The sequence below is a fragment of the Phoxinus phoxinus genome (assembly GCF_949152265.1).
Source record: "Phoxinus phoxinus genome assembly, chromosome: 24".
In the NCBI taxonomy this organism is placed as follows: domain Eukaryota; kingdom Metazoa; phylum Chordata; class Actinopteri; order Cypriniformes; family Leuciscidae; genus Phoxinus; species Phoxinus phoxinus.
Genome location: NC_136899.1, coordinates 21,869,850 through 21,883,175, shown reverse-complemented (window position 1 = coordinate 21,883,175; position 13,326 = coordinate 21,869,850). Strand labels below are relative to the sequence as shown.

The 13,326-nt window shown below is 39.3% G+C and overlaps 1 protein-coding gene across 1 annotated transcript in view; it reads left to right on the top strand.

Moving 5' to 3' along the window:
* The first annotated feature begins 3,019 nt into the window (after positions 1-3,019).
* LOC306992398 (NXPE family member 3-like) overlaps positions 3,020-13,326 on the top strand; it is a 29,375-nt gene continuing 19,068 nt past the window's right edge. The window contains exons 1-3 of the mRNA XM_079601227.1: positions 3,020-3,289; positions 3,369-3,689; positions 3,784-3,842. Of these exons, the coding sequence (XP_079457353.1) occupies positions 3,653-3,689; positions 3,784-3,842 (96 nt within the window). The 5' untranslated portion in view covers positions 3,020-3,289; positions 3,369-3,652. The remainder of the gene's footprint in view (positions 3,290-3,368; positions 3,690-3,783; positions 3,843-13,326) is intronic.

The window sequence follows — 13,326 nt, the reverse complement described above, 5'->3', positions numbered from 1 at the left end:
CCCAAATAAATGAATTGCAATAATCTAGCCTTGTGATGATAAAACCATGTATTACTTTTTCAAAATTTGAGAATGAAAGAAAATACTTAATTTGTACCAGGGTTTGTAACTGGTAAAAGCTTGACTTCACAACTTGATTGACCTGTCTCTCTCAAGCCTTAGGGCACTCTCCATCACCACACCCAAGTTTTTGACATAATGGTTTAACTGGAGATGTACATGTATTGTGTAATGTACATTGGAAGGGGTAAACATGTATGCAATTGCAAATATGTTAAATACAAATTTATGTCATGAAACTTTAGATGGTGCAGGCTTATAGGTCTTACTGTAACTCAACCTGTCCGTAATCACATAATTATCTATAGGGCACCGCTGATTGGTTCCTGCTGTATCAGTAGCCAATGAGCTCGCGTGCTCAACCTTACATGGATAGCTTATGCCTTAGCATGTGCCTTATGCACTTTCTGACTTACAAAGGCTGTCGCATGTGGGTCTCCATTAAGTCCATGAGACCATAGCGTGTCCCATTTGTAATTTTAGGTTTCAGAAGGGTGCTCACGAGTAGTGATGTTACGTCTGACACCGACGCTCCGAAGCTTGCTTCAAACTCGAACGGTCCTTGCAATGAACCACTGCTTCGGAGCTTGTATCATTACGTCACTAGTCACTTGAAAATGACGTCTGAAGCAAACACACTGGTTCGTTCCTGTAGTGAACCTGGCTGCTTTTGACAGCCCAATCCAGTGTTGACAGGTTTGAAACCTGGCGGCTGTATTTCTTATAAAAGTGTAAACTTTGTCTAAGCCTTCTGCATGTACCCAAAGCACACCCTCTGCCACATTTTTTTTCATTATTATTATTAATTAGAGAACATATGAACATTGAACATGCATCAAAGACAGAAACTTCAGAAACCCTCTGCTACATTATACAAGTACAACCAGTTACACAAGCACATCCAGTTACACAAGCACATCCTTTTCAACATACAAAAATATCAGTCCCACCTTTTAACAATTTATATAGTTCTGCTTCCCACAGCTAAACAAGATTTCACACATGACACTGCCCTGCCAAAAAAACTATAGAAACCATTACAGAAATTCTATTGGATTTAATGGTTTTCATGGGAATTTTATTGGTTGTAATTGGGATTATAATGGTCTCTGTAGGTCTCTACTGATATGTGTTGGGTTCTATTGGTGGGGGCATTAAATGCTAATGGAATATGTCCCAAACACACTACAAAAAATAATTCTGTAGTGGTTTAAATGGTAAAAGCCAATGGTTCCTATTGGTATTTTAATAGAAACCATTAGAATTTATGTGATGGTTTCCAACTTTTTTTAAGCTGGTCTGATCTTCTGTCCTTGTCTAAAGAAATAATTACACACACACACACACACATCATGCTTAATGTTTTATTATCAAGGTGAACATGAAATTCATCAGTATCTGTAAAATCCACCTACATAAATGAGTTTCACAGCACTTACACTGTTTCAGCTTTGATCGCCTCGGTAAACACGTAATAAACGGGGTGTTAACATATAAGCCTACTTGCATTTTATGGTTGTCAGTTTTGTTGCATTACATTTACTTCACCAGGAGATGGTGCTGCAATTTCTACCTGAATGAAGCTTCGAGTAATGAACCTTTTTCGACACAATTGTATCAGAAAGCAATAATGCTTTGAAACGCTTAATTTGGCCATCACTACTCACGAGCACCCCCTTTGCAGTCGAGATGCGCCCTCGATGCACACTTTTGCCGAGCCAACACTGGTGTGAGCTCTGCAGCAGACTTCTTCCCGACAGTCAAAGCAGCGTTACATCACAGAAGTAGGAAGAACGCAAGTTTTTAGAATGCCATGTGGGACAGGGCCTAACAAGGAACACATGAGAACAATTAAACAATGAACCAATGACAAACAGAGCAGAGTATCACATGACTAAAGCAACCAATCAGACCATGACACATTCACAAGGCAGAAAAACATGAGGAGCAAGGGAAGCACATGAAAAACAGGACCATAAAATAAAGCACAAATGTACTATACAATTATCATAAAATTGTATTTGTGCACAGTAAATTAAATTTTTGGAATCCATGTGATCACTTTGTGTGAGAAACAGACCTAAATGTATTCAACAATATTCATCTCCATTTTCTTAGTGATCATAACAGTCAAATTCCACACTTGTTCAATATTCCAAAATGTGCTGCCTCAAGGAGCGTTGCGACAAAAGTTTTACTTACTTTTTACGAGTGCTTCGTCAGCGATTGCGACATGCTGTGTTTCGTGTGGTTGTGCATTTGAATAAAATGTGCGCCTTCACAGATTTGTCCAGGATACAATTTTCAGCTATTAATAATTCAAATTATATGGGTTACCTCCTCAAAACTATTGTATACCACCAGAGAGTACTTCGGATGCAAGACATCGTCGTTCGGACTACTTTGGTACTGCTTTATAATGTTTGGAATAAATTGCTGTTTATTACTGCTTACTGCTACTGTTTTTAAAGGGCTGTTTTTTGCTACTGTTGTTAATTATGCCCTTTTACAAAGTCTTGATTTTTTTCTGTTAAGGGTTTCAGATTTACGTAAAATGTGTATTCAATGTACATGTATAAAGTTAGGATAAAATGTAATGTGAAAAAAATGTGCTCTGAGATAACCTAAACTGTTAGAGGTTAATACATTTGTTAATTCATATTTAAAGCAGACAGGTGGCATGTTAATATTACAACCAAAGAAGAAATGCAGGTATGGCATGACAACAAATGTCATAGCAAGAATATCTTCACCATTCATATGCAAGTTAACATATAATGCCAATCAAATCAAACAAAGCCAATCTGGCTAAACCAATACTGATGACAGGTGGTTTCAAATGAGCGTCACATAATTTGGGGGAACGCTGTCATGAGTCTGGTATCCTTTTCTTTCTCTCTCTCTTCTGTTCACACGCACACGCTCACTCACACTCACGCGCACACGCATACACACACACACACACACACACTTTCCCATACTCTCCTTCTCTCTACCTCAGCTGTTCCTAGTTGCAATCAGCCTTCGCGCTAATTCTCTCACCTGTTCTCTCTTTCCTCTGATTGTGTCTGCTACTTCTAGCTTTCCCTTTTCCCTGCTTCTTTGCCAGATTATTTCGTGTGTTCGCGTTGCATGAGTTCCTGTTTTGTCCGTGCCCTGTCTGGATCTGGTCTGTACTTATCTATTCGCTGAGTTTGCTGATGATTTATTGTTCTCTGCACTTTGCCCAGTTTACCTTCTGCTGTCGGCTGCCAGAGCTTTTATCCGCCAGCTGTATGACGTATCCTCTCTGGAATTGACGCCGCCAGCCCTGGTCCTTCTGCTGTGCTCATTCTCAAGAAGTTATTTTGTTATATGTCTTATCGTCCGTATTGACGGCCGTTTTCTGTTATCTACAAGAGGATATCTGTTCACCTGGACTTTGCTCTCTCATTAAAGACATTGTATTGCATTTTCGCTTTTGGGTCCTTTCTCACCTCTCATAACAAACGCCTCATTTTCAGAGCAGTGTGGCCAGTTTAACAGGAAATTGGTTTGAAGCCATGTACTTCACTCACAAGCGGACTTTAACTTATTAACAACAGCCTTAGCCATGGTCGTACCATCCACAAAGAAATCAAATCCCCCAGGTAATCATTAGTTTATGAATATTGTAATATTTATGGGTCAAGATTGTTTCATGGTTTGAAGGATTTGGAAATTGATCATTTCTGTGTATTTCAGTCTGCAGGTTAAGAGAATATTTACTACTGGCATGTTTTCTTTCGACATCATTCATTCTGGTAAGTTCATACAAATTAAAAGATACATTAAAAAGGTTATTTCTGTTTAATGTATAATGTGTAATTATAGCCTGTTTAAGTTCTGACTTCTGTTATAAATGTGAAAAAAGTGCTGGTTTTTTTATGCCAGTAAATGCATGTCTAATGTTACTAAAGATTTACATTTCAAATAATTCAAATTGCTATTTTCCTTTTTAAATTTCTACTTCTAACTTTCTCTTCATCAAAAATAATAATAAAAAAAACCCTCCACACGTCCCACACAAAGGTACGGTAGGCAACATGTTTTAATATTTAGACCACTTATATTATTGATTGCTATCAGGATGTGAAGCGAGTTTCAACCAGTATAACAAAAAGTCTTTATAATACAAATTGCCAATTTGTATTATAAAGACTTTTTGTTATACTGGTTGAAACTCGCTTCACATCCTGATAGCAATCAATAATATAAGTGGTCTAAATATTAAAACATGTACATATATCTTCTGTGGAAGTCTCAATCATTAAATTTGTTCCGACTGTTGTCCTACCTGCCTGTTACCATATGTATTTCCATACCTCCGTGCACCATGCTCGCGCAGACATCACACATGATCAGCGTGTTCCACGAGTCTAGACAGATTTGTAGAAATTCAGTAAAGTCACAGAGTGCCACAAACAAATAGCCGCTGTTTAGCTGCTTTAAAGTCTCTCCTGAACCAAAACAACGAGCTTATGCTGCGTTCACTGCAATGTCAAAACCATACTTACAACATGAACTGTTCATGTCCTCATGGCTCAGATTTATGCTTTTCTATGTCAACACTATCAATGCCCGGAAGTTAATCTGCTGCTGTCAGTTGGTGTAACTAGAGCTCTGTAAATTGTTGGTGTTCATTATTAATGCAATGTTATGTGCTTTGAAACATGAGGTAATTTAACACCGTCTCCCGTCTCGTGACGCTTTGAAAACTCTGCTGTGTGTTCATGTGTTTTGAAGGCGTTGGCTTTGTAGAAGCTCGGAAGTGAGGGAGGGATCTTGTGCTTTCAAAGCTAGCTTGCTATTGCTAGCCTCTCCGGAATTGCCTATATAGCGTAACTATAATTGGTAACACTTTATTTTACACTGTCCTAGTTACACGTTACATATAGTTACAATAGTAATACATTATAAATAATTACATTCAACTAAACCTAATCTTAATTCTAACCCTTTAGTAAGTACATTTTTAAATAATTAAATTATTTAATACTTAAATGTTCAGTATAATTACACTGTAGCACGGATAACAAAGTGAAACCAATCATTTAAACTAATAACAATATAAAAAACATAGGCATTTTGCACAAAGGCATTTTGTGAACGCAGTAAGCACATGTATCCACACCCACCTACACCTTATGTTTGCACCTGGTTGCAAATGATAGTTGATGGACAGCTATGCACAGGAGGACACAACAGCAGTCTGGTGCTGAGAAGTGAAAAAGAAAGGTGTCTACCAACCTGTGAAACGTAATTTTTGGTCTATTGAAGTTAATGTGATTAATTAAACATGTTTAACAGCATTAATAATTTAACCACCACTAAAACATCTACCTGATTTGATAAAAGTACCAACAATGTATATCCAATTTATGCCATATTTCAATTCAATAACACTGTGCGCTGCATTGCATTTTGGACTTTCGTAAAGATATTTGTAATTTTTGTCATATTTGTCATTGACATTTAGATTGCATATATAGTACATCCTTATAGTACAAGCATGGCTGTACGTGTCAATATGCCTACAGTGTTTTCTTCTTTGTAAATGATTATTTGCTGCAACATTTCTGAATGCTCAAGGCTGTAAAATCAATCAGACAAGAATAGCCATAGGGCACACATTATTATGTTTTATATTGGTTTATAATCAACTGTTGTTTTATTAAACACCCACTGCTCTTGTTTTTATAAGTAACTGTTTAATTAAAGGTGAACTCAGTGAGTATCTTGAAATCATCTTATAAAACTACCTTAAAAAATGGCAGATGTCTTAGATTTATAGTGACACTTAAAGGGATAGTTCACCCAAAAAAATGAAAATTAGACCATGATTTACTCATCCTGGGTGTATATGCAGAGCTGCCAACTCTCACGCATTGGCCGTGAGACACACGCATTTGATTGGTTTCACACGCTCACACGCCACACCCCCGATATCTCACGCTGAATTGTCAACCCGGTCGGTCAAATGCCTGAAAGATGAGTTTATCTATAGATTTCATGTAATTTAATTGGTTTATTTGTCAGGGACAATGTACAAAATACATTATTCTTACGAAAAGATGTTTTGTACCAGAGTTAGCTAATGCTATTTTCCATCTGCAGTCCCTGGGCAGGGATGTAATATTACATTTGTAGACTTTAAGTGTGCTGATGCTGACACAGCTGGTTATCGAGGATGTATTTCTTTAAGTTTCAAGATAAATTATTCAGATCTACAGACAACTTTAGACTGTCTGGAAGTTGATTCCATTGTTTAATGGTTTTAAATGAGAAGGCTTTCTGTGCAAAGGCAGAGGATCTTTTCGGGATAGCACAATTTCTGTGAGCAGTTGAGCGGGATGTTCGGTTTGTTTGTTCAGAATAAAGTTTTATGATTTTTTTCATTGAAGGTGGAGCAATATTGTTAACAATTTTGAAAACGGTTCTTAAATTTGTATTTCGATTTAGGGAGTCAAAACTTAACATTTTATATTTACTAAGAATAATTGCAGTGATGATAGCGAGGGGCTTTTCTGTCAAGCACCTTTAAGGCCTGATTATAGACCGATCTGAGCGTTCTGAGTGTGGTCTCGTTGGCCTGAGACCAACAGAACAAACAGTAGGTGATGTGTGGAGAAATCATGGCATTAAAATACATGAAAGATGCTTCAGTTGTCAAACTATTCCTAATGTGTCTAACGATGGAGATATTATATTTAATAGAGTTGCACATTCTTTTAATATGTTTTTTTAAAACTTAGAGTTTGGTCCAAATGGACACCTAGATATTTTATCTCCGTCACAATGTTAATTTTTTGTCCATTAACATAGATGTTAGGCATATCTTTAACTTTATTGGGCGAAATACATTCCAACAGTTTTTTCAATATTTAGTGTTAAGCAAGAAGATTTAAGCCAATTACTTATTTTGTCCATGGCTGAGGACAATTTAGTGGCTAGTTGCTCCATATCCCTCCTAAGTACATAGATGACGCCATCATCTGCATACATGATGATGTCTACGCCCTTGCACACAGCCGGAAGATCATTGATGTAAATACTGAACAACAAGGGTCCCAGAATTGATCATTGCGGGACCCCAGTTGTGCAGGGCTTCAGAGCGGACAATAAATTTTTTACCCTCACACACTGCATCCGATTTGAGAGATATGGTTGTATCCAATGCAATGTCTCCATGGACAGATTATACTTCGAGAGCTTAGACAGGAGGACACGGTGGTTTACCGTGTCGAAGGCTTTTTGCAAGTCCAGAAACACGGCACCCACCGTGCCCCCTCAGTCCAAGTTGGCCTTTATGTTTTCTATCAAATAGCAGCAGGATGCGTCGGTGGAATGATTGTGTCTAAAACCGAACTGCATGGAGTTCAACAAATTATTACAATCTAAGGCTGCGTTTACACTTGGCATTAACATGCGACCTGTATCTGGATGTTGTCCACATACACATTGAAAAGACGAGTGTAAACGCGCTTCTGATCGGAATGTTATCTGATCAGCGTGTCCTGGTTCAGAGGGAGTCGAGGACGCATTGTGATCGGATCTCAGTGTAATGTAAACGCAATCCAGCCGTCGTGTCTGCATTCACAGATGCACGTCATGTCATATAAATCCCCGCCCAGTCTCCCCACGTGCTGTCAGAAAATAATGGCCAGACAGTTTAGACAATAAATAAAATTTATTTGAACCTTACAATAAACGTCAATATTTAAAACAGTTTATTCAGACTTACATGATACTGTGTGTGTCATTTTTCATTTTAATTGTGCAACATTATCTGAACGAGGCGATCGCCTGTACAATCACAGCTGTGAGGCATGAGATCTTAATGAAGAGCGTGCGCTGCTTTGCCAAAGGAATAATGGGAATAAACTTTTAAAAAATTATGTTTTGAATGTTTTTATTGTTTCAGCATGTTTATTAATCTCCCATTTCTGTTAATATAGTCATTGCATGCTATAACCTTAAACACATATGATCGATGATGTGACTTAACCAGGGTTATTTATTTTTGTATGATCAACTCTGGAAATATTCCTTCATTTAAAAAACGTAAAAGCCAATCAGGACACCGTGCGTTTACATTTGTTCATAATAAGTAGCCTCTGTATCTAGATAACCGATCGGATTTCTGTTTTCTGCATAATATTTAAATTAGGTCTGTAGCACGACACCAATAAGAGTAAAGAAGCAAATTAAGCAATGTCCAAATTGCTTTCACTCACTCACTTTACTTTGCTGTGCAAATACCATCCTTAAATCAAATTACGTTTTTTGAATGAAGGAATATTTCCAGAGTTGATCATACAAAAATAACTGGGTAATAAAAAAAAAAAGTCACATCATCGATCATCGGGGTTTAAGGTTATAGCATGCAATGACTATATTAACAGAAATGGGAGATTAATAAACATGCTGAAACAATAAAAAAATAACATTTAAAAAATTAAAAGTTTATTCCTATTATTCCTCTGGCAAAGCAGCGCACGCTCTTCATTAAGATCTCATGCCTCACAGCTGTGATTGTACAGGCGATCGCCTCGTTCAGATAATGTTGCACAATTAAAATGAAAAATGACACACACAGTATCATGTAAGTCTGAATAAACGGTTTTAAATATTGACGTTTATTGTAAGGTTCAAATATATTTTATTTATTGTCTAAACTGCGTCTGGCCATTATTTTCTGACAGCCACGTGGGGAGACTGGGCAGGGATTTAGGCCCCGTTTACACGATGGGAAAACACAGATATTTCTCTGCGTTTTGGCCTGTCATTTACACGAAAACGCCGTTTTTATCCCAGAAAACGATTATTTCTAAAAACTCCGGCCAAAGTGGAGATTTCTGAAAACGGCGGTTATATGTTGTCGTGTCAACTGGGAGAAACGGGGTTTTAGGTTCTCTCTTGTCGATTCTGAGGATTCTGATTGGCTTGCAGGGCTTTATCCTTCTCCCTACACTGCCGCCCATAGGTTTGGCATAGTTATGATTGCGCTCGACGGCGTATTTATGCAGGTTGTGTGCACGATGTTATTATTGAAAACGGAGGGGGGGAAATATTAGTTTCTCTAAATACCCAGCTATGTGTAAATGTTGCCTTATGACGTCCACCTGTGAATGCAGACACGATGGCTGGATTGCGTTTACATTACACTGAGATCCGATCACAATGCGTCCTCGACTACCTCTGAAACTGGACACGCTGATCGGATAACATTCGGATAACATTCCGATCAGAAGCGCGTTTACACTTGTATTTTCAATGTGTATGTGGACAACATCCAGATACAGGTCGCATGTTAATGCCAAGTGTAAACGCAGCCATTCCCTCACTCCGCCCACTCAGTCATTCACACGCTCATTGTCACCTGATTACTAATCACCGTCACCTGGACCTCATTATCAGTTCACCCTTATATACCTGCTACGAACATTTAGTCATTGTCTAATCTCGTCTACACATGATACAGACTCTCTGCCATAGGCTACTTACCTGCATTCCTACCTACGATCCCAATTTTCTCAGCCAGTCATCATTCCGTCTTCTAAGGAACTCTTTCTTCATCATCTGAGAGAGAGAGAGAGAGAGAGAGACTTGGTTACACTTCAGTTAAGCATTCATCTGATATACAACTTACTGGTTACTCACCTGTTTCCCTGTACCGATCCATTCTGCAAATTAAAGGCATTAACTTACCATTCTGTCTGCTTCGTCTATGCCAAACCTGACTATGTAATAGCTGGTGTTAAAATCTCCCTATGTTTTTTAATGAGAGCGCTATCAATGTCCCCAGAAATCCTTAGCTTTTGAGTTAGATAAGGATTGTATTGTTTTATCTGTTTTAGAATAATCAATGTGTTTAAAACACAGAACCTCATGATCATAAATGGAGGGCTGAGGTGATGAACAAGGATGAGGCAACCCAGAGGCGTATTGGATCATTTCATTCACTGAATCAATAAAATAATTATTAAAATAGTTTGAAACTGTTAGACCATCCTTGTGGTTTTCGTCATCTATTTTCAGCTCTATTATTCCACTCTTAGTTTGCATCTTTCCAGTTAATTTGTCTATAGTTTGCCAAAGTTGTTTAGAATTGCCATTTGCTTGTTTAATTATATTCAGAAAAAAACATTGCTTTTGCTTGTCTTAGCTGTTGAGTGACTTAATTTTGAAGTCCCTTATAGATAATTATAATAGACTTTTTTTTAAAATACATTATTTGATGTCGGAGCCCAATACAAAGCAAGAACAGCGAATTACATTTCTGGAGACAGCCTAATTTTTACACAGCGCAGCGCAACGGGACTATGTGCGCGTACACACACATATGAGCCGAAATGCTCATCCACGGACCTTTTTCACTGAAAACTACCTTTTAAATGTATAAAATGTATCTCTTTTTGTGGTTAAATGTATGTACATGTCATATTAGAAGTATCAGGGTGAGAACCAAACTGCCCATAATTACAAACGATCCAATATCTCTGTGTTCCGGACTCGCAAAATTGTAGTTTGTGGTGTCTGTAGAATTGTAAAAACCCGACGGCGTCGAATCTCGACGACAAATCACAAAAAGACGCATTATTTCAGAAATACCATCTTTCTGAGAATAAATGCTCAATGTTGGCACCACCATAAAATTAGGTAAGGAGGGTTGGACGATTCGAACAAAGGACGTCTTTCCCGCCTCCGTTTCTAAACACCGATTGGCCCATCCACGAAAGATAGGTGTGACCCAGCTTGCCCTTAAAGACAAGCCTCGGCCGTTATTCTTGGCAGTCCGCCAGAGAAAAGAATCTACTCATCTTCACGAGAAAACTCCATCAAGGAGCCTCTTCGTTTATTTTCTTAACTTCGTTTTCATCTTAGGCTTTTCTTTATTTCCGTCTGAGTTCAGTCACCTCTCAGTAGAGTGTTACATTCGTGTTAGCTGCCGAAGTTGCGCACCACCTGCGTCGGAAAACTGCGAGAAGGACAATCTGAAATCAGCACACACACACCTGAGAGCCAGATCAAAAGCAAGTATTTATCTCACGATTGAAACTGCTGTTTAAAGGTTGTCCAGAATATTCCTGTGAATATTTTAATACATACTTGGGGTCTCTTTGGAAAGTAACTGAATTGAAAATTCTCTCTCTCTCTCACTCACTCACTCACTCACTCACTCACTCACTCACTCACTCACTCACTCCACTCCCTGATTCATTCTATCATTCTTTCTCTCTCTCCCCTCATATTATTCGTTATTTTGATTTATTTCGTTGGTACCGTATGTTTTGTTTTACTATATATATATATATATATATATATATATATATATATATATATATATATATATATATATATATATGCATATTTACTCAGTGTGAAATTGTAGTTTTGTATTCTTTAGTCTGTTTTATTCAAATCCAATAATTGCATTTGAATTGAATCTGTTGTTTGCCCACAAGCTCGAAAGTCAATGAGACGTAATATCTAATGTTACCTAGGCTTTATTTTGTTACTATTTAAGTAATATAAACCGTCCAAACATAGGAAATATTATTTGTCCTGATCAGAGATTTAATTTTCCTTGGAAGTTTGAAAGAACGGTACTTTTATTGATATGGAATGAGGAAGTCAGATTTTAAGTTTGCAGGACAAACAAAAATGTCAGATAACTGAAACTAATTTGATAAAGGTTACTTGTACATGATTAAATATTCCCTTTATTGGGAAGGTTAATATCTGTAGACAACAAGCAAATCATATTCATAGACTCATGAATATCCACTCCATTTGAACTAATATTCCCCGAGACTCGTTATTGCTACACCTGTCTCCGCGACTCTCTCTCAAGTAGATGGAGCCACCGAGAAGGGATACAACCAGATCCCCCCCAGTAGAGGAAGCGGTCGCAGCGCACCTTTGCCCGCCATCCGCGAGATGGCACTCAAAGTCTGCCCTCCCATCTAAGGCCTGCCGGACCACGTCAGCTCTCGTCAGCCGCGCTTTCTCCGCCGCTGGACAAGATGCTTCCGCCCTGCACTTGATGGCAGTCATACATATCCTCCAGGCTGATCTCCTCTGCCAAATGGACGAGAAGGGCCCGGACCAGACTGTCGTCACGGACCTGCGCAGCGCAACGGACCTTTCCTTTGCGCCACTAAGTCCGCAGCCCGGGCCATTGGGAGGTGCATGGCCTCGCTCACTGTCATGGAGAGACACTGGCTAACGCTAGCTGACATGTGTGAATCGGAGCGAGCTGTGTTCCTCAACGCCCCGCTCTCCTCCGCCGGCCTCTTTGGCCCAGCGGTAAGCGGGATTGTGGATCGCTTTTCGGAGGTGCAGAAAACCTTCCAGGCCTTTTCTGCCTCGATGCTCGACCGCAGGCCGCTCTCAAACTCAGTCTCCTGCACGAAGCTCGACGTAGTGCTCATCTTAGCCTCCACCTTCTTCACAGCGATGATAGGGTGGCCGCCCTAGATCGCCCTAGATCCCTTATAGAAAAATATAAGTCCGATTTTACACCTGCTAAGACCTGTGGTGGCTTTTTTGGAAAAATCTGCTTCATGAACTGCATTTGGCACAGGAATATGACCTGCAGGTACTGGGACCAGAGCAGTGTGGAGAGGCTTACCACAGAGTTCAACAGTCAGCTCCTCCATGAAAGCTCTGTGTGTCATGGGTGTTATTTGCTGGGCCAGACAGAGTTCCTTGTGGAGGATGTAGCTGTTGGTGGTGGCAATGTCCAGAAAATGGTAAAATAGGTGTCTGTACCAGCGCATTGTTTTGATTTGTGTAGAGTAATACTGAATGAGCTGGTCTGAATGATCAACTCCCCCCATGTGTTGATTGTACTCCATAACTGGTGTGGGACAGGGGATTGATGTCTTTGTCTAAAAGCCATCTTGTTGTTTCACCCTCCTCTGCACACAGCGTTACCAGAGTGTGCTGTGTGAAGTGTGGAGCAGACTGATACTTCCCTCGTGTTCATCCATTTCACATAGATGAGGGGGCCGTCCCGGATCCATCTTATGGAGCCTCTTTCTGATTTTTTTGTGAGGGCGTTATTTGTTGTCCGAGGGCAGTCCTTGCAGTTCTCCCTGTAGGTCCCACAGGCAGCAATTTTTTTCTCATGGAGAGCCCTGAAGAGCTTGGGGCTAGAATAAAAATTGTCCATGTAAATGTGGTAGCCCGTGCCAAGGTAACATGGTTGTACCAGGGACATCACAACATCATAGGAAAGGC